General features: G+C 36.1%; 1 protein-coding gene across 1 annotated transcript in view; it reads right to left on the bottom strand.

The window, feature by feature from the left end:
- Positions 1 to 25,263, bottom strand: part of SMARCC2 (SWI SNF, matrix associated, actin dependent regulator of chromatin, sub c, member 2) — a 36,722-nt gene that overhangs the window by 4,427 nt on the left and 7,032 nt on the right. The window contains exons 5-11 of the mRNA XM_051217672.1: positions 24,466 to 24,734; positions 22,114 to 22,441; positions 20,317 to 20,579; positions 16,970 to 17,536; positions 14,747 to 15,106; positions 6,862 to 7,368; positions 4,898 to 5,539 (exon numbers count right to left, since the gene is read on the bottom strand). Coding sequence (XP_051065093.1) covers positions 4,898 to 5,539; positions 6,862 to 7,368; positions 14,747 to 15,106; positions 16,970 to 17,536; positions 20,317 to 20,579; positions 22,114 to 22,441; positions 24,466 to 24,734 — 2,936 coding nt within the window. The remainder of the gene's footprint in view (positions 1 to 4,897; positions 5,540 to 6,861; positions 7,369 to 14,746; positions 15,107 to 16,969; positions 17,537 to 20,316; positions 20,580 to 22,113; positions 22,442 to 24,465; positions 24,735 to 25,263) is intronic.

A 25,263-nucleotide genomic window follows, 5' to 3' on the forward strand; every position in this document is an offset into this window, starting at 1 on the left:
GTTAGAGTTAACTCCGAATTCTTTAAGCAAAGTGAGAAAAGCGAGTGAAACTACCGAGTCATCGGAGTCTCGATCTAGGGACATAAACCCAGCAGTCACGTCAGGTCGCCAGTACACCAATGAATATTTGAGCGATGAAGTACAACTCAAAGCACAAGTGGATAGTGTCAAGTCACTATTTGTGACAGCCAGCTTACCGAAGATAGAGGTCATGAAATTTGATGGAAGTGCTTTGAAATTTTGGACGTTCATAAAAGGATTCAAGGCTAACATAGTTGACAGAGTAGATGATGATACTCAGAGATTAATGTACCTGATACATTATTGTGAAGGCACAGCTAAGGATGCTATAGAGCATTGTGTTTTATTACCAGAAGAAGGTTATACTAAAGCAATTAGTATTCTACACAAACAGTTCGGCAGACCACATGACATCGTAGAAGCGTTCTTAACAGAATTGTTAAGTGGATCACCATTAAATCAAGACGACGTAACGGGCCTACAGAAACTGACAAGACTCATGACTAACTGTAAGATAGCCTTGTCACAGATGGGCAGAAATGCCGATCTGGATTGTTCGACCAATATAAAACGAATAGTGAAACGACTACCACGAGGTATACAGTTTAATTGGACGGAAGACGCAGACGATATTTTAAGAAAGGGGCTAGAGCTCAATTTTGATGATTTGTTGCAATTCTTAGAAAGGAAAGTGTCAATCGCCACGAACACTTACGGACAGTTAGCAAGTGGAAGCTACAAAGCTCAAACGACATCGAACAACCGGTCTGCTTCTATAAGAGCTAAGATCCATACATCGTCGAGTAAAGGAACAGTTCATTGTGTAATTTGCTCGGATGCCCACGAAGTCGTATCTTGCCCACAGCTGCTAGCAGTAAATCACAACGAAAGTTAGAATTACTGAAGAAGTTTAAGCTTTGCTTTAATTGTTTAAACCCAATCATCGAGCAACAGACTGCCGACAACCCGTGTTGTGTGAAATCGATGGATGCAAGCGACGCCATCATAGAATTCTTCACAACACAGAACCTGATGCTAAACAAGCATGCCGTAACTCTACTTATACTACTGGAACGTATTTAGGCTTTGTACCAGTCAGGCTACATGTTTAATTTTGTCACTGTACCAGAAATTCCTACCTGCTTTGCCACGTCACTAAGCAGTAGTGTCGAGTCTGAGCCATTATCTAACAATGCATAGGTATCCACATGTCATGTGGGACCATGTAGCCTGACTGGTACAAAGCCTAAATACGTTCCAGTAGTATAAGTAGAGTTACGGCATGCTTGTTTAGCATCAGGTTCTGTGTTGTGAAGAATTCTATGATGGCGTCGCTTGCATCCATCGATTTCACACAACACGGGTTGTCGGCAGTCTGTTGCTCGATGATTGGGTTTTAAACAATTAAAGCAAAGCTTAAACTTCTTCAGTAATTCTAACTTTTCGTTGTGATTTACTGCTAGCAGCTGTGGGCAAGATACGACTTCGTGGGCATCCGAGCAAATTACACAATGAACTGTTCCTTTACTCGACGATGTATGGATCTTAGCTCTTATAGAAGCAGACCGGTTGTTCGATGTCGTTTGAGCTTTGTAGCTTCCACTTGCTAACTGTCCGTAAGTGTTCGTGGCGATTGACACTTTCCTTTCTAAGAATTGCAACAAATCATCAAAATTGAGCTCTAGCCCCTTTCTTAAAATATCGTCTGCGTCTTCCGTCCAATTAAACTGTATACCTCGTGGTAGTCGTTTCACTATTCGTTTTATATTGGTCGAACAATCCAGATCGGCATTTCTGCCCATCTGTGACAAGGCTATCTTACAGTTAGTCATGAGTCTTGTCAGTTTCTGTAGGCCCGTTACGTCGTCTTGATTTAATGGTGATCCACTTAACAATTCTGTTAAGAACGCTTCTACGATGTCATGTGGTCTGCCGAACTGTTTGTGTAGAATACTAATTGCTTTAGTATAACCTTCTTCTGGTAATAAAACACAATGCTCTATAGCATCCTTAGCTGTGCCTTCACAATAATGTATCAGGTACATTAATCTCTGAGTATCATCATCTACTCTGTCAACTATGTTAGCCTTGAATCCTTTTATGAACGTCCAAAATTTCAAAGCACTTCCATCAAATTTCATGACCTCTATCTTCGGTAAGCTGGCTGTCACAAATAGTGACTTGACACTATCCACTTGTGCTTTGAGTTGTACTTCATCGCTCAAATATTCATTGGTGTACTGGCGACCTGACGTGACTGCTGGGTTTATGTCCCTAGATCGAGACTCCGATGACTCGGTAGTTTCACTCGCTTTTCTCACTTTGCTTAAAGAATTCGGAGTTAACTCTAACAAACGCTTGCAGAGTTGGAGTTCTCTAATCTCCAGCTCAATTTTTTCTACTTCCTTTTCCCTAGAAACTACTTTGTCTTCTATGCTGCATCTAGTCTCTACATAGTTGTCTCCTACAGAGCAACTGTCTTTGGGGTTAAGTTTAACATTATCAAGAGCAAGATTTAAAGAAATAGGTGAATTCACCTTAGAAACCGAAGGAATAATATTTTCAGCACTGGAATTGTCTGTGTCTTGGGAACTGTCATCGTTGTACTTCATTCTTCTCGTTCTAGTCATCGTTGGGATGAATGAACCAAACAGGATTCCGACCAAATTCGTTACAGCAAGTATTCCCTCCAATTAGGACCAAAGTTCAGAACTGGTAACGTCTGTGAATGCGAAGCTGAGTAATACAGGTTAGAGTTCGCCAACGATCATATCAATTCTTTTGAGATTACAGATATATCTGGTCAATAAAAATTATTTATTGCTTCTGGGATAATATTAGCAATTACTACTGAGTAATTGACTAACAAACCACTGGAAACCAGGAAGCGTTAGACAGTTGTGTCTTTCTTAGCATATAACAGTGAGCATCCATGACTAGGGTTTCCTGGTTTTGAACAGTTTTCTCTAAATAAGGTTAATTTGTGATGTAAAATTTAGCAAACTCTTACATTAATAGTTTTTCTGTAGGTCATGTTAATGTACAAGGTCTTGGAATATCGTTCAGTTAATTATCATATATTCTCTCCCAGTTTTCTGTATTAAACAATACGATGATAATAATAATAATGAATTAGTCGTGATATGTTTTATCAGTCAGTCATCAACAACGTAGAACTTCGTACGTACGTACGTACGTACATCAGTTCGAGTTGCCATACCACATTAGCACACAGATGCAACTGTCAATTCAAATCACATAGTGGTAGAGGTAGTAGGAATATAAGCAGTGATCAAAAAGATTAGAGTTTGAAGACGTTATTCAAGGAGTATAATCTAGTGAAATAAATTTAGAAAGAGAAGAAAGAAAGGGACATGAAGAATTCAGAAGATTAGAATTTGGGAGAACACAAAGAGTGGATGCACCTGCGCCATTGCAAACGGTTTTGAGCCATGTCATTCAAGGTCTTTAGCCATCAGTTGCTATCATCTCGCGGATCCCAACCAGGTAGTCTACACCTAACAACATGGCTCAGTCCACTTGTCAGTGACCTCATGAATTTGTACCATGTTTTGGTCTGGCCACCTCTAGTTTTCTTCCATCCTACTCCTACACCATAGAACATCACACATCGGTGGTTGGGCATACGTAACACGTGTCCCAGTCATCTCAACTGATGAACTTTCATTACTTCATCAATTGATTTGCCATCCTTACCTAGTACCCGTTTCCTAACAACTTGCCCGTTGGTGTCACGATATACGAGCAATGTTTCGAAGACACCTATGATCGAATACTAGTAACCTACGAATATCCTCTACTATTATCGATCATGTTTCATAGCCATAAATTAGGACGGAACGAACTGCTGCACAGTAAACCCGTCCTTTGTTTGATAGACGGATATCTCGCCTACACCATAAATGACGCAAGTTAGCAAAAGCTAGTCGAGCTCTCTATATCCGTGCTGAGATTTCGTCACACATCAGACCACAAGGGCTGATGAGACTCCCAAGATAAGTGAAGCGGTCGACACGTTGATATCTCAGTGAAGATTAAATTATGAATAACTCCTAAGAACTATTTATAGACTAATATAATATGTATATTCTTATTATATGACTGTTAAGTATATGTATATTCATATTCCCTTCATGATAAGCTTTTATTTGACCTATTGGTTACAGTTATATGATTTACTAGTCTCAATTTATTCTCAACCTATTAGTCATAGTTACTCACAATTGAAGCCACTTTTTGGTTTGGAATTGTACAAACGTTATTTTCTATTTTCTAGTGTCATATGGTTTGATTTTACTTCTATACAAACTAAGTAAGTTTGAAATATATAATTCGATATAACGGAGACTGAGATTGACGTTCTGGACTGAATCGGCTGGGTTAGGCGAGAAACTGCTATCTGAAGGACCAATAAGAACTCTAGGGTGCTTGTATTGGTTTATGCATCATTGGTTCGGTCAATAAGTCGTTGACTTTAATTTGTCATTGTATCGCGTGATATATAATAACACGGCACAAGGGTCATAAGTTATGACACTTGAAGAAACTGTATCTATAATTAGTCTACAAGAGGTTTCGGTATCTGTGTAATTATGCCACAGAGCTGAGATGTACTGTTTTGTTTGTGTAAAAATTTGAAATGGTGTCCGGTTCTCTTGAAAATCATCCTCTCGTCGGATATATTTATGAATTGTAAATAGTGATGTAGTAGGGTTACTAGTGGTTAAGGTGTCCAAATTTCAACCACTAAATTTCAGGTTTAAGATCTGTTCCACTGGTGTACTTTGGTTTAGGCCACTATCTAGGTATTTGTGAGTGAATAACAATAGTAACAAAAAAACTAATCAAATCTTACCTGAATTTGTTTAAGTTTTATATCGAGTTTTTTCAACTGGGTTTCAACTAATTGAGCGACTAAACCTTTTATACGTTTTTCTTCAACACTGGCTAAATGACGTGCTTTAATAGCTGCAGCAGCTAATGCACATGCTGCAGCTGTGCCTAAACTATTCGGATTTGGTGGTAATGAAGATGAAGACGATAATGATGAGGTGTTAGTGACTAATTTTTCATTAGATACTTGTTCATTAGTTGATTTTTCCATTTGTTGTGTAGTAGGAGAATCTATAACAGACTTAGTGAGTTTTTCTTGTTCAACTGTATCCTTTAATTGTTCATCAGATGATTTTGTTTGAATTCTGTCACTGCCAACAACTTCAGCAGTAGCGACAGGAGTCACATCCATTACTGTAGACGGTGTCTGATTCACATCAGTTGAATCCTGTTGTTGTTCGTCAATTGTCACCTGCTCAGTTTTACTGCTGTCACTTTCTACATTTTCCTCCATTTTATATTTTTCCAACTTTGTTGTTACTTCATTGTTATTAATATTATCATCATCGTCACCGTGTTTATCACGATTTTCAGTGACTTTACTTTCATTTGTGGTGTCGTCAATGGGAACAGCTGTTATTGTTGTGTCCATTGGAACAGTTTCCTAGAAAATAGGTGAGAAGTAACAAGACAAAAATATACACACTACAATCTGATAATAATAACAATAATGCAATAAGGAGAATATAATGCCTATTGACATTATTTAATACAGGCTAAGACAATCAATAATACTATTGTGTCATTTATCAAATAAATTAAACATAATATGCTGCCAAATGCCCTGTCACGGTCGAGGGTGGAGAGAGTCTACTCTCCTTTTCGAAATGCTCTCACATAGCCACTGTCAGGGAAGTCATACTCACTGCCTTCTCGCGGGCATTACTGTTGTTTACAAAGTTGAGAAGACGAAAAGCGAATGTCCGGCGCTTTAACCGGGTTGGTGGATATACAGAGCCCACCTAGGGAAGTTGGAAAACCCTGATTCCAAACCAATGGTGCACATGACCTCCAGTATCCTGAAGGAACAAATGACGTATGAACCAATCGTTGATTACAGGCTACCATGGGACGGCATCTCCTTACGTTGCTTCACTGCCTTGTGCATCAGACCTTAAGGTCGAAGGCTCTAGGTGTCGCCTCCTAAGAAAACCAACTGTTTCGGTTTGAGCATTCAAAATTCCGCACGTGAGATTCGAACACAGGACCTTCGGTCTTGTGCGCGAACACTGAGTCAGCATACAACGGTATATCTAACTTTAACCAATCCATGATACATCTTCCTACATTTATAAGAAATTATACTTTTCAGTTCGTTCATCAAATCATACATATATATGTGTGTGTATCTCAATAATGTAAAATAGTAATTTGAATTAGTCTAATGTATAGGCCCCCAAATGCCCTGGTACGACCGAGAGTGGGGAGAGTCCGCTCTCCCTCTCCAAATGCTCTCACATGGCCATGCGTATATAGCCTCTGCCAGGGAAGTCCTACTCACTGCATTCTCGTGGCGTTACTGTTGTTTACGAAAATGAGAGGACGAAAAGCGAATGTCCGGCGCTTTAACCGCATTCCAAACTGATGGTGCACATGGGCTCCAGTATCGTGAGGGAACAAGTGGCGTATGAACCAATCGTTGGTCACCGGCTACCATGGGACTGCATCTCCTTACGTTGCTCCACTGCCTTGTGGATCAGACCTTCAGGTCGAGGGCTCGGGGGGTGGCCTCCTAAGAAAACCACCTGATTCGGTTTGGGTACCCGGGCAGTATCACAGCCCTCACATATATCAAATGAGATTTGTCTGGCGCATATGTATTGGTGCCTCCTTTTACCAATATCTATGTGTTAAAATAAATAAATAAATAATGTATAAAATAGAAATAACTTTTAATTAGACTTAATAATGATTAATTTAGTTTACTTTATGATTAGTTGTTTCTTTTATTATATCATTATCAATTGACATTTCTTCATTACTAACTACTGATAATTTCTCTGTTGTAATTGATTGTGTAGATGATTTACATAATTTTTCTGATTCCATTAATTGATTATTACCACCAACTTCATCTAAACCAAATTTTTGTGGATCAATTTGATGACCTAATTTTACTGCATTTTCAACACGTGCTTTATGTTCACGTAATAGACCAGCTGGTACTTCATCACGCATTTTAGCATATTCTATAAGTGCTGCTTGAGCTGCCGCTGATGCTACACGTGGATCAACAGCAGCGGCTAAAAATGCTACAGTTGATAGGATAGGATTAGCAGCTTTTGAAAAAGGCAATGTAGGATGATTGGAATTTGCTAATGATGTTAAATTTAATATAGGATCTGAACCTTCTAAATAAGCATCTTCAATAGGTAGACGTAGAAAATGAAGAATACATTCTTCTTGTGTACGACTTCCTACATGTTCAGCAACCTGCAAAAGATTAAATACAATGTATTTTAATGAATCTACAGTTATGTGTAAATCGTTAAATTAACATCGAAATTCCTGAGAATAATGGAAGTATATATATGAAGGAAACTTTGTACTGGAGAGACTAAACACAGGTGAACTAATACTTGTCTAAAGAATAAATGCATACAACTTATTAGGTTTGCACACCAGGCAATGAGGTTCCTGATAAAATCTAAGTAGATAAAGTCTTATGTTGGGTTTTCTTACTTTGGTGGTACATATGATCAAGTCAAATTGATACAGACAACATTAGCATAGCAAGAAGGAGATGCAAAATCGTGAATGTTTTATATTTAGCCTTAAAATGTCCTGGTACAGGCAGGACTAGTGTTGTAATTTTCTCTTATTATGGCCCAGCTATTCCTATTGCTTAGTAATCTTGGACACCAATTCACTCGACAAGTCCTCAAATCAGAACACGGTTGAACAGGAACGAAATTTTAAAGAGAATAAGAACAAAGGTTGGTGCAGAATAATATGAATTCATTTTATTTCGTTAGGTTCTCATCAGCTGCTTACAACCTAAAATATTTGAAATTTAACGTTATTATAGATATTGACATACTTATACAACAGAGGGCGATGAAGGATGAATATATGTAACATAATGTGGTAAAGATTTCGTTAGAGTTAATGAGGTCATCAAATTTTTTGTTTCGAATATATAGAGTTTGGGAGGGAAGGTTCCAGAAAATTGAAATAGTGATTAGAAATCATGGAATTAAAACACATTAGACGATTATGTAATGAAGTAACTGAAAATAGATTAATGTTAATAAAGAGAGATATGAATTGAAATTGGTCAGTTATGAGTGATGTAATTATAAAATTCAGAAAGAGTTGAAATGACGTAATAAAAATAAAATAAACGGGGTTGGGGTGAATGTTACCAGGGCAAGGAAAGATTTATTACTGTTTCTTTTTGTATACAAAGATCTGGTTTTAAACGTTTGATTGCTATTGCTTCGGCGAATTTCAAAAGGTTTGAATTTGATTGTTTGTTGATTACCCTGAAGGACTTCAGTATATCGACTTCGTGTCCTGTGTCAATGAGATGTCTTGCGACAGCGCTGCTGAATGCTTTTAGTCCGTTTGATCTCAAACTCTTCGGAATATGTTCTTTGAATCGGACGTAGGCTCTCCTTTCTGTTCTACCAATGTAACTGCTTTGGCAGATACATGTAAATTTGTATATACAGTTGGTGGTAACATGAAAGGGATACCTGTCGACCTTTGATTGTGTCAAAGAACATGTCGTTTTGGACAGGACAATCAGTTTAGCTGCAGGATATGTTTTTGTTAGTGCAGTTTTTAGTCTCATATTGATCGATCCTGTGACATTATCGCCTTTGAATTGAAGTTGAATAAAAACAGGTTTTTTATTTACTGTAGTTTCTTTGGGTGTTTTATCTTCACGTTTTCCATATTTCTCAATGAATTTCAATGGGTATCCGTTATTTCTTAAACACTTTTTAACATTCATAATTTCCTCTTCTATTGTATCTGCAGTGCATATTCTTTCTGTCCTATGAAACAGTGTTTTAACAAGCGCCTTTTATAATTGATTGGACAAAAACTGTTGAAATTGAGATAATTACCATTCCATGTGTCTTTCTTATAAACTGAGCGTTGAACTGTGCCATCCTTTCTTCGTTTTATCGCTATATCGAGGAAATGGAACATGTTTTCTTTTCATGTTCCATAGTGAAATGAATATTTGGATGAGCTTCATTGAAAAACTTTAACAGATTTGTTGCATGTTGTTGATTATTACATAAGATGAATGTATCATCAACATACCTCGAATAATACATCATTTCATCAATCGCTCCTTTGAGCTTGGTTCTTTCGAGGTTAGCCATGAAAATGTCTGCTAGGACGGGGCCTAACGGACTTCCCATTGCTACACCATCGGTTTGTCGGTATATAGTATTGTTGAACTGGAACTGAACATCTTTTGTACACAAGAGTAATAGACGTTTGAATTCTATTGCTGGTAGAGGTAGGATATCGGGATGTTGACAAATTATGTCTATGGTTTCAAGAAGTGGTATTTTTGTAAACAATGATGTCACATCAAACGAAACCATAAACTTACCAGCAATATTCATGTGATTCATGCTATCAGCAAATACAAATGAATCCTTCAGTGTATAAGCAGCTAATCGTTGACGAAGTGGTTCTAATTTATCTGCCAGCCATCTTGCAACTTTGTGGTATGGTGAATTGATCATTGACATAATAGGTCTAAGAGGATTATCTTGTTTATGTATTTTCGGTAGACCATACATGTGGGGCAAACGAGACCCACGAGGTCGTAGGTTATTGTAAGTAGAATTGTCGATCATCTTCTTTTCAGTAGGTCTCTGAGTACTTTCGTGATTCTTTTCTCGGTGGAGTCAGTTAAGTCTTTGTTACTTTTTCCAACTTGAATCTCGTGTGGTCACTCAAAATGGAGTTCATCTTAGAGACATAATCTGTTGTGTTCATTAGGACAACACTTGAACCTTTATCTGACCGTAATATCATTATATCATCATTTCTTTTAATATTTCGTAGTGCTGTTAGGTGTTCTTTGGATAACAGCTTAGATTGCGTTGTGGGTGAGACGAGGTATTGGTTTGCGATATCGACTAGTTTAGATTTAAACCAGCCTTTCTTTTCTTCGCTAACTGGGTGCAACTCTTTAATTTGATCAAATAAATTCTCAAATTGAGTTTCTGTGTCGATTCTTTCGGCATGTGTTTTGGGGATATGAAATTTAAATCCAAGAGACAAGGCTTCTGTTTCTATCTGATTTAACTTCACTGTTGACAGATTGTAGAGGGAATTTTCAGGGTTTTCTGGGAAGCCGAAACAAAGTTGTTCCTTTGATAGAGACTTGGACAAAGTTACGAGGAAGTTCTTGCTTATTTTGTTTTGCAATGCTTGGATAAAATTGATAAATTTTATGCGACATACGATACTCATACCGTTAACTAATTCATCAAAGGCATTAGTTTCTGTTCTCAAACGTTCAACCAGTAACTTTGTAGATTCTATGTGAGATTTTGTGATGCGTCGAAGGTTTTAAGAGAAGGTGGAAGTTTACATGAGCGCAAACATTTTAAGAATTGACGTGGGAAACGGCATGACTTGAGACATTCATCAAAAAACTTAAGTCGGGTAATTTCTCTCGATATTCTGCAGCGTATTGTCACTAGGCGATTCAGTGACTTGAATGACTGTGCAGGGAGACGCATTTTCAGAAATTTCATACACATAGTTCCCTTTATTATTTTAAAGAGAGTAAGAACAAAGGTTGGTGCAGAATAATATGAATTCATTTTATTTCGTTAGGTTCTCATCAGCTGCTTACAACCTAAAATATTTGAAATTTAACGTTATTATAGATATTGACATACTTATACAACAGAGGGCGATGAAGGATGAATATATGTAACATAATGTGGTAAAGATTTCGTTAGAGTTAATGAGGTCATCAAATTTTTTGTTTCGAATATATATACATAATCGTCTAATGTGTTTTAATTCCATGATTTCTAATCACTATTTCAATTTTCTGGAACCTTCCCTCCCAAACTCTATATATTCGAAACAAAAATTTGATGACCTCATTAACTCTAACGAAATCTTTACCACATTATGTTACATATATTCATCCTTCATCGCCCTCTGTTGTATAAGTATGTCAATATCTATAATAACGTTAAATTTCAAATATTTTAGGTTGTAAGCAGCTGATGAGAACCTAACGAAATAAAATGAATTCATATTATTCTGCACCAACCTTTGTTCTTACTCTCTTTAAAATAATAAAGGGAACTATGTGTATGAAATTTCTGAAAATGCGTCTCCCTGCACAGTCATTCAAGTCACTGAATCGCCTAGTGACAATACGCTGCAGAATATCGAGAGAAATTACCCGACTTAAGTTTTTTGATGAATGTCTCAAGTCATGCCGTTTCCCACGTCAATTCTTAAAATGTTTGCGCTCATGTAAACTTCCACCTTCTCTTAAAAACCTTCGACGCATCACAAAATCTCACATAGAATCTACAAAGTTACTGGTTGAACGTTTGAGAACAGAAACTAATGCCTTTGATGAATTAGTTAACGGTATGAGTATCGTATGTCGCATAAAATTTATCAATTTTATCCAAGCATTGCAAAACAAAATAAGCAAGAACTTCCTCGTAACTTTGTCCAAGTCTCTATCAAAGGAACAACTTTGTTTCGGCTTCCCAGAAAACCCTGAAAATTCCCTCTACAATCTGTCAACAGTGAAGTTAAATCAGATAGAAACAGAAGCCTTGTCTCTTGGATTTAAATTTCATATCCCCAAAACACATGCCGAAAGAATCGACACAGAAACTCAATTTGAGAATTTATTTGATCAAATTAAAGAGTTGCACCCAGTTAGCGAAGAAAAGAAAGGCTGGTTTAAATCTAAACTAGTCGATATCGCAAACCAATACCTCGTCTCACCCACAACGCAATCTAAGCTGTTATCCAAAGAACACCTAACAGCACTACGAAATATTAAAAGAAATGATGATATAATGATATTACGGTCAGATAAAGGTTCAAGTGTTGTCCTAATGAACACAACAGATTATGTCTCTAAGATGAACTCCATTTTGAGTGACCACACGAGATTCAAGTTGGAAAAAGTAACAAAGACTTAACTGACTCCACCGAGAAAAGAATCACGAAAGTACTCAGAGACCTACTGAAAAAGAAGATGATCGACAATTCTACTTACAATAACCTACGACCTCGTGGGTCTCGTTTGCCCCACATGTATGGTCTACCGAAAATACATAAACAAGATAATCCTCTTAGACCTATTATGTCAATGATCAATTCACCATACCACAAAGTTGCAAGATGGCTGGCAGATAAATTAGAACCACTTCGTCAACGATTAGCTGCTTATACACTGAAGGATTCATTTGTATTTGCTGATAGCATGAATCACATGAATATTGCTGGTAAGTTTATGGTTTCGTTTGATGTGACATCATTGTTTACAAAAATACCACTTCTTGAAACCATAGACATAATTTGTCAACATCCCGATATCCTACCTCTACCAGCAATAGAATTCAAACGTCTATTACTCTTGTGTACAAAAGATGTTCAGTTCCAGTTCAACAATACTATATACCGACAAACCGATGGTGTAGCAATGGGAAGTCCGTTAGGCCCCGTCCTAGCAGACATTTTCATGGCTAACCTCGAAAGAACCAAGCTCAAAGGAGCGATTGATGAAATGATGTATTATTCGAGGTATGTTGATGATACATTCATCTTATGTAATAATCAACAACATGCAACAAATCTGTTAAAGTTTTTCAATGAAGCTCATCCAAATATTCATTTCACTATGGAACATGAAAAAGAAAACATGTTCCATTTCCTCGATATAGCGATAAAACGAAGAAAGGATGGCACAGTTCAACGCTCAGTTTATAAGAAAGACACATGGAATGGTAATTATCTCAATTTCAACAGTTTTTGTCCAATCAATTATAAAAAGGCGCTTGTTAAAACACTGTTTCATAGGACAGAAAGAATATGCACTGCAGATACAATAGAAGAGGAAATTATGAATGTTAAAAAGTGTTTAAGAAATAACGGATACCCATTGAAATTCATTGAGAAATATGGAAAACGTGAAGATAAAACACCCAAAGAAACTACAGTAAATAAAAAACCTGTTTTTATTCAACTTCAATTCAAAGGCGATAATGTCACAGGATCGATCAATATGAGACTAAAAACTGCACTAACAAAAACATATCCTGCAGCTAAACTGATTGTCCTGTCCAAAACGACATGTTCTTTGACACAATCAAAGGTCGACAGGTATCCCTTTCATGTTACCACCAACTGTATATACAAATTTACATGTATCTGCCAAAGCAGTTACATTGGTAGAACAGAAAGGAGAGCCTACGTCCGATTCAAAGAACATATTCCGAAGAGTTTGAGATCAAACGGACTAAAAGCATTCAGCAGCGCTGTCGCAAGACATCTCATTGACACAGGACACGAAGTCGATATACTGAAGTCCTTCAGGGTAATCAACAAACAATCAAATTCAAACCTTTTGAAATTCGCCGAAGCAATAGCAATCAAACGTTTAAAACCAGATCTTTGTATACAAAAAGAAACAGTAATAAATCTTTCCTTGCCCTGGTAACATTCACCCCAACCCCGTTTATTTTATTTTTATTACGTCATTTCAACTCTTTCTGAATTTTATAATTACATCACTCATAACTGACCAATTTCAATTCATATCTCTCTTTATTAACATTAATCTATTTTCAGTTACTTCATTACATAATCGTCTAATGTGTTTTAATTCCATGATTTCTAATCACTATTTCAATTTTCTGGAACCTTCCCTCCCAAACTCTATATATTCGAAACAAAAATTTGATGACCTCATTAACTCTAACGAAATCTTTACCACATTATGTTACATATATTCATCCTTCATCGCCCTCTGTTGTATAAGTATGTCAATATCTATAATAACGTTAAATTTCAAATATTTTAGGTTGTAAGCAGCTGATGAGAACCTAACGAAATAAAATGAATTCATATTATTCTGCACCAACCTTTGTTCTTACTCTCTTTAAAATAATAAAGGGAACTATGTGTAGGAACGAAATTATATTCCAACTAACAAGGGTAGATGGAAGTTAAACGCACAATAAGAGAAACGTTAGTATATCTATGATTTTTAAATGAGAATATTCTAAAGTCTTCTCCAAGCATCGACTAGCGCAGCAACACAATCGTACACGTAACGTGCTTTAATCCAATCTGTATCCCGCTAACAATTAAAAAGAACCTGCTCTGCTTCCCAAAAAGCTTTCACATGGTCACACCTTTATCTCCTCTCCCAGAGAATTCCTCCTCATTGGTGGGTTTATAAAAATCAGAGAAAGAAAAGAAATATAAAGCGCTTGAATCGGGTTGGTGGATATAGAAAGTTCACTTGGGAAACTAAGAAAGCCTTGGTTACAAAGACTATGATCCTAAGAGAATAAATGGAGTGTGAACATGTTTCTGATCACCAGCTATCATTATGGATGTTATCTCCTGACGTTGCTCCATTGCTTTGTGAATCAGACTTATTAAGTTAAAGATCCAGAGAACAAATTTCTAAGGAAAACGTCAGGTCTGATTTGAGCACTTGGGCAACATTCTACCCTATACCACTTTGGTATGCAAGATATTTTCTTTATTCCGAAAAAAAAGAAAATGAAACCCATCTAAAGAAGATTTCGAAGAAATTTCATTGAAATATTAAACTTACCTTATTCCAATCATCCCGATAAAGTTCTAAAGCTTCTAATAACAATAGAGTTTCTTGATCACTCCAACCACTTTGTGTAGCACCTTTCATAAGTTTGTTATTAACAATTACCGACTGTGATGTTGCATCTAAATTAGTTGTAGAAGGTTGGCTACGACTATCCATAGAATTTAAACAAGTAGTTTTCGCAATGCTTGCATTAGTGAGATATTGATCTGTACGTAAATTTGGATCACCGATAATTGGTTGTTTATTTAAAGGTTGTGTACTATTAGTAATACATATTCCAGAACTGACAGTTGTTACAGAAGCAGGAATTGTAGGATTTAACGTCGTTGTTGCGTTCGCACATTCGGTTCCCTTTGAAAAGAAAAAGATATAATGTTTGAATATCTAACTGAATTCAATATATACGCACAAGTTTATAGATGATCATCTATCGATGAAATTAAGGTATTTCGGGTAGGACAGACAGCAGTATTGGTGTAGAGATACAATGTATTTGGTAGAAAAATTAATGCTTGTCAAAATTAAGTAGTCTGGATATTATCTTTAGTGAAAGCAAATTCTAATTTGTTACTTAAGTAATATATTGAAACTTTTTCTAAAAAAAAATTCAACAAACTCATTGTGCTACAATGTGGTTATGATAAACCGCAAATCAAAACACAGAATATGTCAGAGTTATGAATGAGTTACACTTGACATAATGGTAAGAATTGATAGAACCAATAAGTCGGAAATTCTGGATTTAGATGTAGAGTACTGGATGATAAAAGCTAGTGATTAAAATACATAGTGATAAACAGATTCAAACAATGTTTCATTCACTTCACTGTGAACGATCTGGTAATATATCATGAGGTACTGTACAAATAGGATAACACAAGGTTAAATATACTTGGTATATGAGCTATATGATTGAATGAAGGTGAACGAACTTGGTAATAAACCTGACCTAATTTAAGTAACTTGTACATTTTTTAAAGTCAAAACCTAGTTTCTACCTTCACTCATCAAGTTCAATGCCTCGTATACGTTAACATATAGGATGACATTGGTAGTAATCTACCCCCAAATGCCCTGGTATGGCCGAGAGTGGGGAGAGTCCGCTCTCCCTCTCCAAGTGCTCTCACACGGCCACGCGTATGCAGCTTCTGCCAGGGAAGTCCTACTCACTACATTCTCGTGGCGTTACTGTTGTTTACGAAAATGGGAGGACGAAAAGCGAATGTCCGGCGCTTTAACCGGACCTCAAACCGATGGTGCACATGGGCTCCAGTATCGTGAGGGAACAAATGGCGTATGAACCAATCGATGGTCACCAAGGGAATGCATCTCGTCACGATGCTCCACTGCCTTGTGGATCAGACCTTTAGGTCAAAGGCTCTGGGTGTGGCCCCCTAAGAAAACCACCTGCTTTGGTTTGGGCACCCGGGCAGTATCGCAGCCCACACACACAAATATGGTGTGGCGCATATATATTTGGTGCCCTCTTGTACCAATATTTATGCGTTGAAATAAATAAATAATCAGTGTTTTACCTATCAAAGTACTCAATTTTTAGCTTCTAAATAACGTGTTTGAGTTCAGCTTGACTTAACTCGATAAAACAAACTGGGTAAGGTTATTAAAATTGCAATTTGAAATGAAGTACACAAATAAGTATTCGGATATGAATGAATTGCATGAAAATCTCCAACCCGCCCCCTTCCTTAAAAAATAAAACAATTGCTAACTTAATTTATTTTTGAATTGTTTGTTTGAATCTTCCTATTGATGTTTAGGACTAAAATTGATCAGTCTCTTATCGGCATACATGCATCCTGTGTGGAATGCCTCGATATTGCCTTAAGTCACAAGTATTGTGAGCAATGGTTAGCAGTGGAATCCAGGACGCACGTCACCTTGTCTAATTTGGGACTCATCATCTGGATGTACCTGCATCACAAAGTGGATGTTCACTCCGGGACTCGAACCCAGTACCGTCTGCTTCCAAAGCCACTGTTTACGGAATAACGTACTATCTGATAATAGTGCATATGTAAAACGATAAACATTATTGTTATAAAGTACTAATTGTGCTATTTTGTTGATATTCTCTTTAGGTTGTATCAACATGAAACTTCCAAGTTTTCAATAGTGGTGGTCTAGCCTAGATTGACTTGTGGATTCAAGTGTTAAAATAAGAAATTTACAAAAAGTATTTATTAATATACATACTTGCAATTCTTGTTTAGGTATATTATTACTGGTTAATGAGGTAGTAGTATCATTACTATTACCGTCATTATTAGTATTAGATTGCATTTTATACGGATCTAATTGATTTCCGTCAGTTGAAGTCGTCGTCGTAGTAGTAGCAGTAATATTACTACCATTATCAATAGTACTACTACTATTATTAGTAGTAGTAATAGGTGGAATTATTGAATTTGTTCCAGCTAAATTTTGTGTACCAATAGGTTGTAGACCACTAGCACTATCAGCTAATATATGAAAATGTGCAGTACTTGGTGGTCCTAAACTAGCAGCTACCGCAAGACGAGCAGCTTCTGATGAATTATTACCAGCAGTATTAGTAGTAGTGGTAGTAGCACCAATAGTAGTACTAGAAGTACCATTTAAATTATTGATTCCATTTGATGATGATGAATTTGTTATTGTTGTTAAGGGTGCAGTAACTTGATAATTAATTAAACCCCATTGTTCTAAAAATGCATGAACTCTAAGAATTGAACAAACATCACCAGTGAGATTTCTTCGACAAGCTGTAAATGTAAGATATTCCTTTAAAAAAAAAGAAGACAACATAATACAATTGAAAATTATAATTATTTAATGAATATTCTATTGAATGAAAAAGGTTATTTAGACAAAACACACACATACACACATTAACAATCTATCCGGAAATGATAAAACGATGTTTTATGAGGACAAGAGATAGGATACTTTTGTTTGTGGGTTTGTAGTGCATCCATTTCTCAATTAAGCGATTTTTGTGTGGACATTTTTACATTCACTTAGTGAATGATAGCTCCATTAAAAGAGAATAATTTTCAGTATGTTGTTGTGGAGATTGTTGAGTTTTTTAATTGAGATAATGAATGGATCGTCATTGAAAATCTGGAAGCACTGGATGGTTGTTTCGTCGTGGAATGGGATTTCTCAGCAATGCGCATCCAAGATTCCGCATGTGGGGCTTCGACCTAGGACTGGAGACTCTTGGTGACATGGCTAAGAATCGATCACAATGGCGTCGGTGTATACACTCTCTGTCTTCCCTTAAACTAAGAGATTAAAATCGCTTCATATCTTTCTTTCTACGGACTAATTCTTTCTTCTTGTACCATATCCTTATTGTAATATTTCTTTTATATATTACCACCTCTGAATTAACTGCTTTTATGAACCCGGTGTCCATCTTGTTGTATTAATGTGGTATGGCAACTTGGACCGATGTATATATGTGCCTGGTCCTACGTTGTAGCTGATTGACTGACATTTAATCACTTTTGGTTGACATCTGTGCATCCCAAGCAAATTGCCTCGATAATGTCACTGTGAAATAAGTTAGTGAATAATAGATGGAATGTGGCTAGCAGAGGAAAATAGGACGCACGTCACTTCGCTCTATTTGGAACTCGTCACCTGAATGTACATGTATCCCAGAGTTGATGTTCACTATAAGATTCGAACCTAGTACCGTTTGCTTCAAACATAATCGCGTTATCCAATTAGCTAATGAGTCCAGATAACCACTCACTTCCCCTGTTAAACACATTCCATATATTCTCTCTTTCTAAATATATACATATATAATTATAGTGTAACATAATGTAACGGGTAGAATGAACTGAAAAGGGAATTTCATCATTTCTGCTTAACAATATAAGTACTGTATATAATTCAACTTTGTTAACACAACTGATACAATTAATTGTATTCGACTGGGAATTCGGAATACGTATATTTACTCGTAATAGTGAACAACTTAAACAGCATAACTATTTATGAAAGAAATGACTTTAACTAGTAATTATGTATAACACAAACATCATGATGCAATCTTGAAGCATTAAGAAAAGCTAAACACAAAAGTGGGTGACAGTTCTGTGAACAAGTAACTATAATAAAGAGAAATCTAGTTTAAATAAGAACGTAATTAATTCACTCTCATAGATACATTTTAACGTTTATGCAGAATACAATGAAATCACAACAGCAATACCATAAGATTTTATTTTTAACGATTTTTCATAATGTCCCAAGCCAATGAGTAACTTGAGCGATCTCTAGAACTTCATCGGAGAAACTATGGTGAAACAATAAAAGCTGATCCAATAACACAACTACCATTCATTCATCTTTTCTGTTCCTCATAAGGTTTCAGAATCAACAGATAACGTATCTATGCAACTGTCTCAAAAGAGCAATAATAATAGCTTTATGATTTTCATAATATGTTGTCGACACAGTTTGGAAACAGCTGTCAGACATCTTTAACTACAAGGCCAAGTTCTGTAGGCATAAAATGGAGCTGCCTGTATCACATCATTGAATACTTGATCTTTTATAAGTTTAATGCGCAGCGATTCACTCCGTCCTGCTTCATAAATGTGAAGCATAGCTGTTAACACTGAGGATTTTCGTAAGTTACTGACGCTTAACCACAGATGTCTTAGAAGTATTCCTCGTGTATTTTGGGACCATTATGTGAGTAATATTGAGGTTAGACATAGGGTACTAGGTTAACATGCCAAACAGGTTGATGAGGTAGTGAATCTTTATCTATTGAAATGGTTGAAACATGTATTATGTATAGCCAGCCACTGTCTATAAATATAAAACGTATATTTTCTTGAGTCATGTCTTAGATGTCTAATATTTTCAATTACTACTCATCCTGTCACTATTCTGGGATTTTGTCCCAAATAGGGTGAGGTGATGTGTGTCCTGGATTCCACTGCTAGCCACCATTCATTTTTGCTTTAAACCACTATATAGCTCATAAGTGATCAAGTAGAGAAAAAAACGAATACACATGTTGTTATTGACATTGTGTGAGGACGGTCCACGGGTGAGCTCGAGGAAGCTCAGAAAGAGCCAAAGATATTTCATCCAATCAACTTTGGAAGAATATTCCAGAATCACCAAGTGTAGCTTCCCTATTGGACGAATGCTAATAACCCCCTCTGTGCGGATTGGATAACTATAATGATGATTTCGTTTTTATTAAAAACTATAAATACATGACAGTTTTGTACCATAATTAACACTATTTAAAATAACATTCCTTTTAATTGTCTCCTGTCTTCTCATTTACAACTTGGAAAGGTTCTAGTGTTCGAGTGCTCAAGTTATAATACGCGGTATATCAAGAATATAAGCTCCAGATATAACACATTGTCAACGTCTAGTAAATTTGTAAACTGTGAAAGTTGGACATATATCATTAAAACTATTTTACAACGGTACAGTTGATTATGATATAAAATGTCTACAAACAAATTTATAATCAGTTTTATATAAATAAATCAAAACTATTAAGTAAGATAAAAATTTACCTGAGGATTTAAACGATATGTATCAACCATAAAATTACGATAAGCCAAATAAACTTCCGGTGTTTTACTTTTATTTTGACCATTGAAAAATTCTGGTAATGCACGACGTTCAATTCCATGTATAGCATTATAATCAAACCAAGCTGAATAAGATGGTATCACTATACAATGAGCTTGTTCTGTTACACTTAAATCAGTATGAATAACACTTTGTCGACTTTCATCACCATTTTGAGCACAATTGACAGAACTCATTTCACCAACTGGACAGAAAAAAACAGAAAAGAAAACAAATTACAAATCAATACTTAATATTGAAAGTGAAATATTGGGATAAAAAATAAACAAACATCATACTTTATCAGTTAGTCAACTGAAGCCCCCAAATCCCCTGGTACGGCCGACAGTGGGGAGAGTTCGCTCTCCCTTCCGAAATGCTCTCATATGGCCACGCGTATACAACAGCCTCTGTCAGGGAAGTCCTACTGACTGCCTCCTCGCAGAGAGGGTGTTGTTTGGGAAATTGAGAGGACTAAAAGCAAATGTTCGGTGCTTTAACCGCATTGACGAATATAGAGGATCCACCTAGGGGAGTTGGAAAAACCTTATTCCAAACCAATAGTGCACATAGACTTCAGAACCCTCAGGGAAAAAATGGAGTGTGAACCTATTGTTGGTCACCAGCTACTATGTGGTTGCATCTCCTAACGTTGCTTCACTGTCTCGTGGATTAAACCTTTAGGACAAAGGTTCAGGGAGTAGTCCCCTAGGAAAACCATTTGCTTCGATTTCGGTGCCCAGGTAGTATCTCAGCCCCCACACAAATCCAATGATGAAGCGTGGAACATATATATTTGGTGTCTCCCTGTACCAATATTTTTGTGTTTAAATAAATATATAAATAAAATACCGAACGAAACCACACAATAGTCATATCTATTTTATTTAGCAGCTATATTTGACTTCATACTAAGAAATATTTGTGGAAATCCTGAACAATCAAAGCAATACAAAGGTTTTAACAACTTGAAGGCGAGAATATAATTTATGGACGAATCAGGTCATGGATTTTGGAGCGACATTCATTCATTCATTTGGTTAAATAGCGTTTCGGCATTTTAGTTTATGTCAGTTTGTGGTGAAAACCATAAATCTAATTCCTAACCCTGACCATCAACTGTAAATCATAATTCTAATTCCTCGCACTGGTTTATAACCTTTATTTAATCCTAGTTAGTAAGTGGACATTCCGAAGGTTACTTTAGCATCGTTCAAAGGTCGTAGATAAATTATAGTCTCACCAACTTGGACTATTATGGCTTTCAACAAAATATTTTGTGAAATTGTTCCGAGTTTGGAGGGAGGGTTGACTTTATCTAATATCTCAAATACTAACTGATATTCACAATTGATTGATCACTGAGTGGCGATCAATGTCATGCGTGTCTAGTCCTTATTAGTGCAGATCGGTCGCGGCTCGGATAGCTCAGTGATAACGTCTCTGACTGTGAAGCTGGGTGACACGAGATCGAATCCTCCAAGGAGCACCAGTTCCCTCAAGATTACAGGTACACCTTGCTGACGAGTGCCAAGTAGCACGAAACCCGGATCAAGGGTTTCCAGTCGACTGCCTCCAACCACCAACTAACTGATATTTACACTTTCACAATATGAATATGCATTTTATTTTTGACAGTTAATCAAAATACTAATACATCAATTATCTAGTTGTAGAAAAGAGAATAATAATAATAATAATACTAATAATTACTACATGTTATGGAGTAAATTTATTACCTCCACTTAAACCGCCACTAGTGTGATATTCATTGAGACCTCCATCCATAGCATCACCGGTTGTTTCATTATCTTCATCTAGATCAAACAATGATTTACCAATACCTAGTTCACCTCCCCCACCATGTGATGCATTAATACTATTATTAGTACGTGTTGGTCGTGATACATTGAATCCTGATGTTGTGGAACCATTTGATGATGTAATTTGTGTAATTTTATTTGGTGGTTCAGGATCATCAAAATCTTTAGTGATGTCTGTATCATTTGTATCCTCTTTGTTAGGATCTTGTGAACCAGTTTGACATGAAAATGATTCGTCTTCATCCTTTAAAAATGAAAAGTTAAAAATAAATGCAAATTCTTCTCCACAAGGATCATATTATACAGCTGATTAATCATAGTGTAGGGAACCTTGCATAAATGTGTATTAATGTAAGTTATTAAACCTTAACATTACGATATCAAGAGAGTAAACTAAGTGATGAGAAGTACAAATGAGGAAATAATATCCGTTACGATGGAAAGGCGAAAATGAAACAGAGATGATTGAGAGTTTAGCTCAATTCGATTACAGCTCTGATTCAGTAACCAAACACGAAATGAATATAGTCCTGATGAATTTAATAATTATTATAGCTATTTATCATCTTGATAGAGACTAATTATCGGCAATAAATCACACTTCTATAATAGTTTTGACTTAGGTACTTTAGAAAATTTCTAAGTAAGTTTCAATCAGATGGGTGTGATGTACACCCGAAAAGTATGAATTATATATCAATGTTTATACAATCTTATGATAATCATAAAAAGTTTTTGAAAACCAATCAAGTTGTCATATGAGGTAAGCACAAATTTCTATCTACATTATTTGAATGAGTAACTGATGGATGAGATCAGTCAATCAAACGCAACGTAGAACCTGGTAAATGTGTACATTGGTTCAAGTTACTATATCCTATTAGCACAGAAAGACAAATTTGTCAATCCCAATCTCAGAATGGTAGAGGTAGTAACAGTATGAGTGGTGATTGAAAAGATTAGGGATCAGATATATGATTCAAGAAAAACTAATGAAATGAAAGCGAAAAAATACGAGGAATTTAGAAAGTTAGGATTTAGGGCAAGACAAAGAGTGAATGGACCTGCCTCATTGCAAACAATTCTGAGTCATATCCCCGAATATTGGTTAAGATAATCACGTGGACCTTAATCAGATAGTCTGCACTTACCTACATAGCTCACTTTAACAGTCAGTGGTTTTTATGGACTGATGCCATGTCTTAGTTTGCCTAGTCCTAGGTTTCTTCCAATCTAGATGAGGGAACCAGATTTGATTGGTTCCAATCATAACATGGCTTTTAAATATGACACTTCATCACTTTTTTTTCATAAATTTATTCTTTCTAATTAAGCAATCTCTTAAATGAATAAATACAATAAATATAGTTCTACACAAATAGAGTATTGTGCTTTCCTACAAATTAAATACAAAGCGCTTCTAAAGCTCTGTGCACTACGGTAATACTTTCGCTTAATTTATCTGCATTCTTATGATAAATTAACTGTAAACATTTATAGTTTAAATCATGAACTAGTCTTGACTAGACCACTATTGAAAACCTGAAAGCACTGGATGACCGCTTCGTAATACTAGTATGGGACTCCTCAGCAGCGCGCATCCACGGCCCAGCATCCGGAGACCGAAGCCAGGACACTCGGTCTCGAGCGTGAACACCTGAACTGCAGACTACTCAGCCATGAAACAATGGCAAATATATTACATCTAATTTCATTTAATTTCATTACGTATGATGATTAAGAGAATACAGGGATTTACATATGGTATGACAATATATTATTTACTACTTATCTGAAGCCTAGGAAAATAAACATCAGTAGTTTACTGTTGTTTTTTAACCATTCTATTTAGTGATGGTGAAACTAAAGTATGGAAACGAACCAACCAGATTTCAGATAGCGCCTCTTGAATTCCTGGCTACATAGAGTCCTTGTATTATTGCTGTCAGTTTGTGATGAAAACCGTAAAACTAATTTCTTATTCTAACTTTAAAATCTTAAGGCTTAATCTTGATAACTAACACTGATTTCCAACCCTATTTCCAGTCGGGTAAGTGGTTGAGATTCCGCGTGATCATTTTTGAAATCACCCAACGTTATCCCAGTACTTTAGTTCCATACAACTACTTACTACATAGTCCGAAGTAAATATCGTCAAAGAAATGTAAAAACCAACTTATCAACTTAGTAGTACTGTACAAATTTCAAAATTTGCGAAACTCGATGATTAAATCATTAACAAATTGTTTTCGACAATCAAAAACGAACCTCTTTTCGAATTTTACGAGATCCCCCATGACTACTTGGCCCACGACTTGAACGTTCATGTGAACCAGTAAATGATGAACCAGGGCGTCTTTTCTTACCGCTAACATTTGGCATAGTTGAGTCAAATGCTGACGGAGAAGGCGATCTACGACGTTTCTTCTTACTTCCACTATCTGTATGAGAAGTTGGTGTAAATGAGCCAGTATAATGTGCAGAAGAATTGTTAGTAACAGCTGTCGTCGATGTATTTGTAGTCATGAATTCTTCAGCTTGAAAATAAAGCGAAATAAAACTGTAATAAAATACGAATGAATTTCATACGATGGATTACATACTGAGGATGGCTAAATATAGCTATCGATGCATGGGAACTTTCATAAGTGCTCGCAAACTGGAACAAAATATTAACAGTATAGTGGAAGGAATTTATGAACAACGACTGAAAAAAAACATGCCATAGTTAAGAGCAATTTAATTTAGTGCATAAACCTTTTATTAAAAACCAATATTTTTGACTGAATCTTGTCTTCAAATACACACAAATTCAAGTAGTTCTGGCATATCAGGTGAAATAAATAACTCAAGTGTTAATACTTGTTAAATCCATTAGAAATCAATAATTCGCCCTAAAATTACTGGAGAGGTAGAAAAACATCCTGTTCTGCGTAGGAATTACAAGCTGTTAGTAGAATATTAAGTTATTAAACAACTGTTTTTAGCATTTCATTTTATATGAACTAACTCTCTTTGTAAAGCGTTACAGTCAGCTAGTCATTAACAATATGGAGTCTGGGTACA

This window comes from Schistosoma haematobium, chromosome 5 (genome assembly GCF_000699445.3).
Source record: "Schistosoma haematobium chromosome 5, whole genome shotgun sequence".
NCBI classification, from domain to species: Eukaryota; Metazoa; Platyhelminthes; class Trematoda; order Strigeidida; family Schistosomatidae; genus Schistosoma; species Schistosoma haematobium.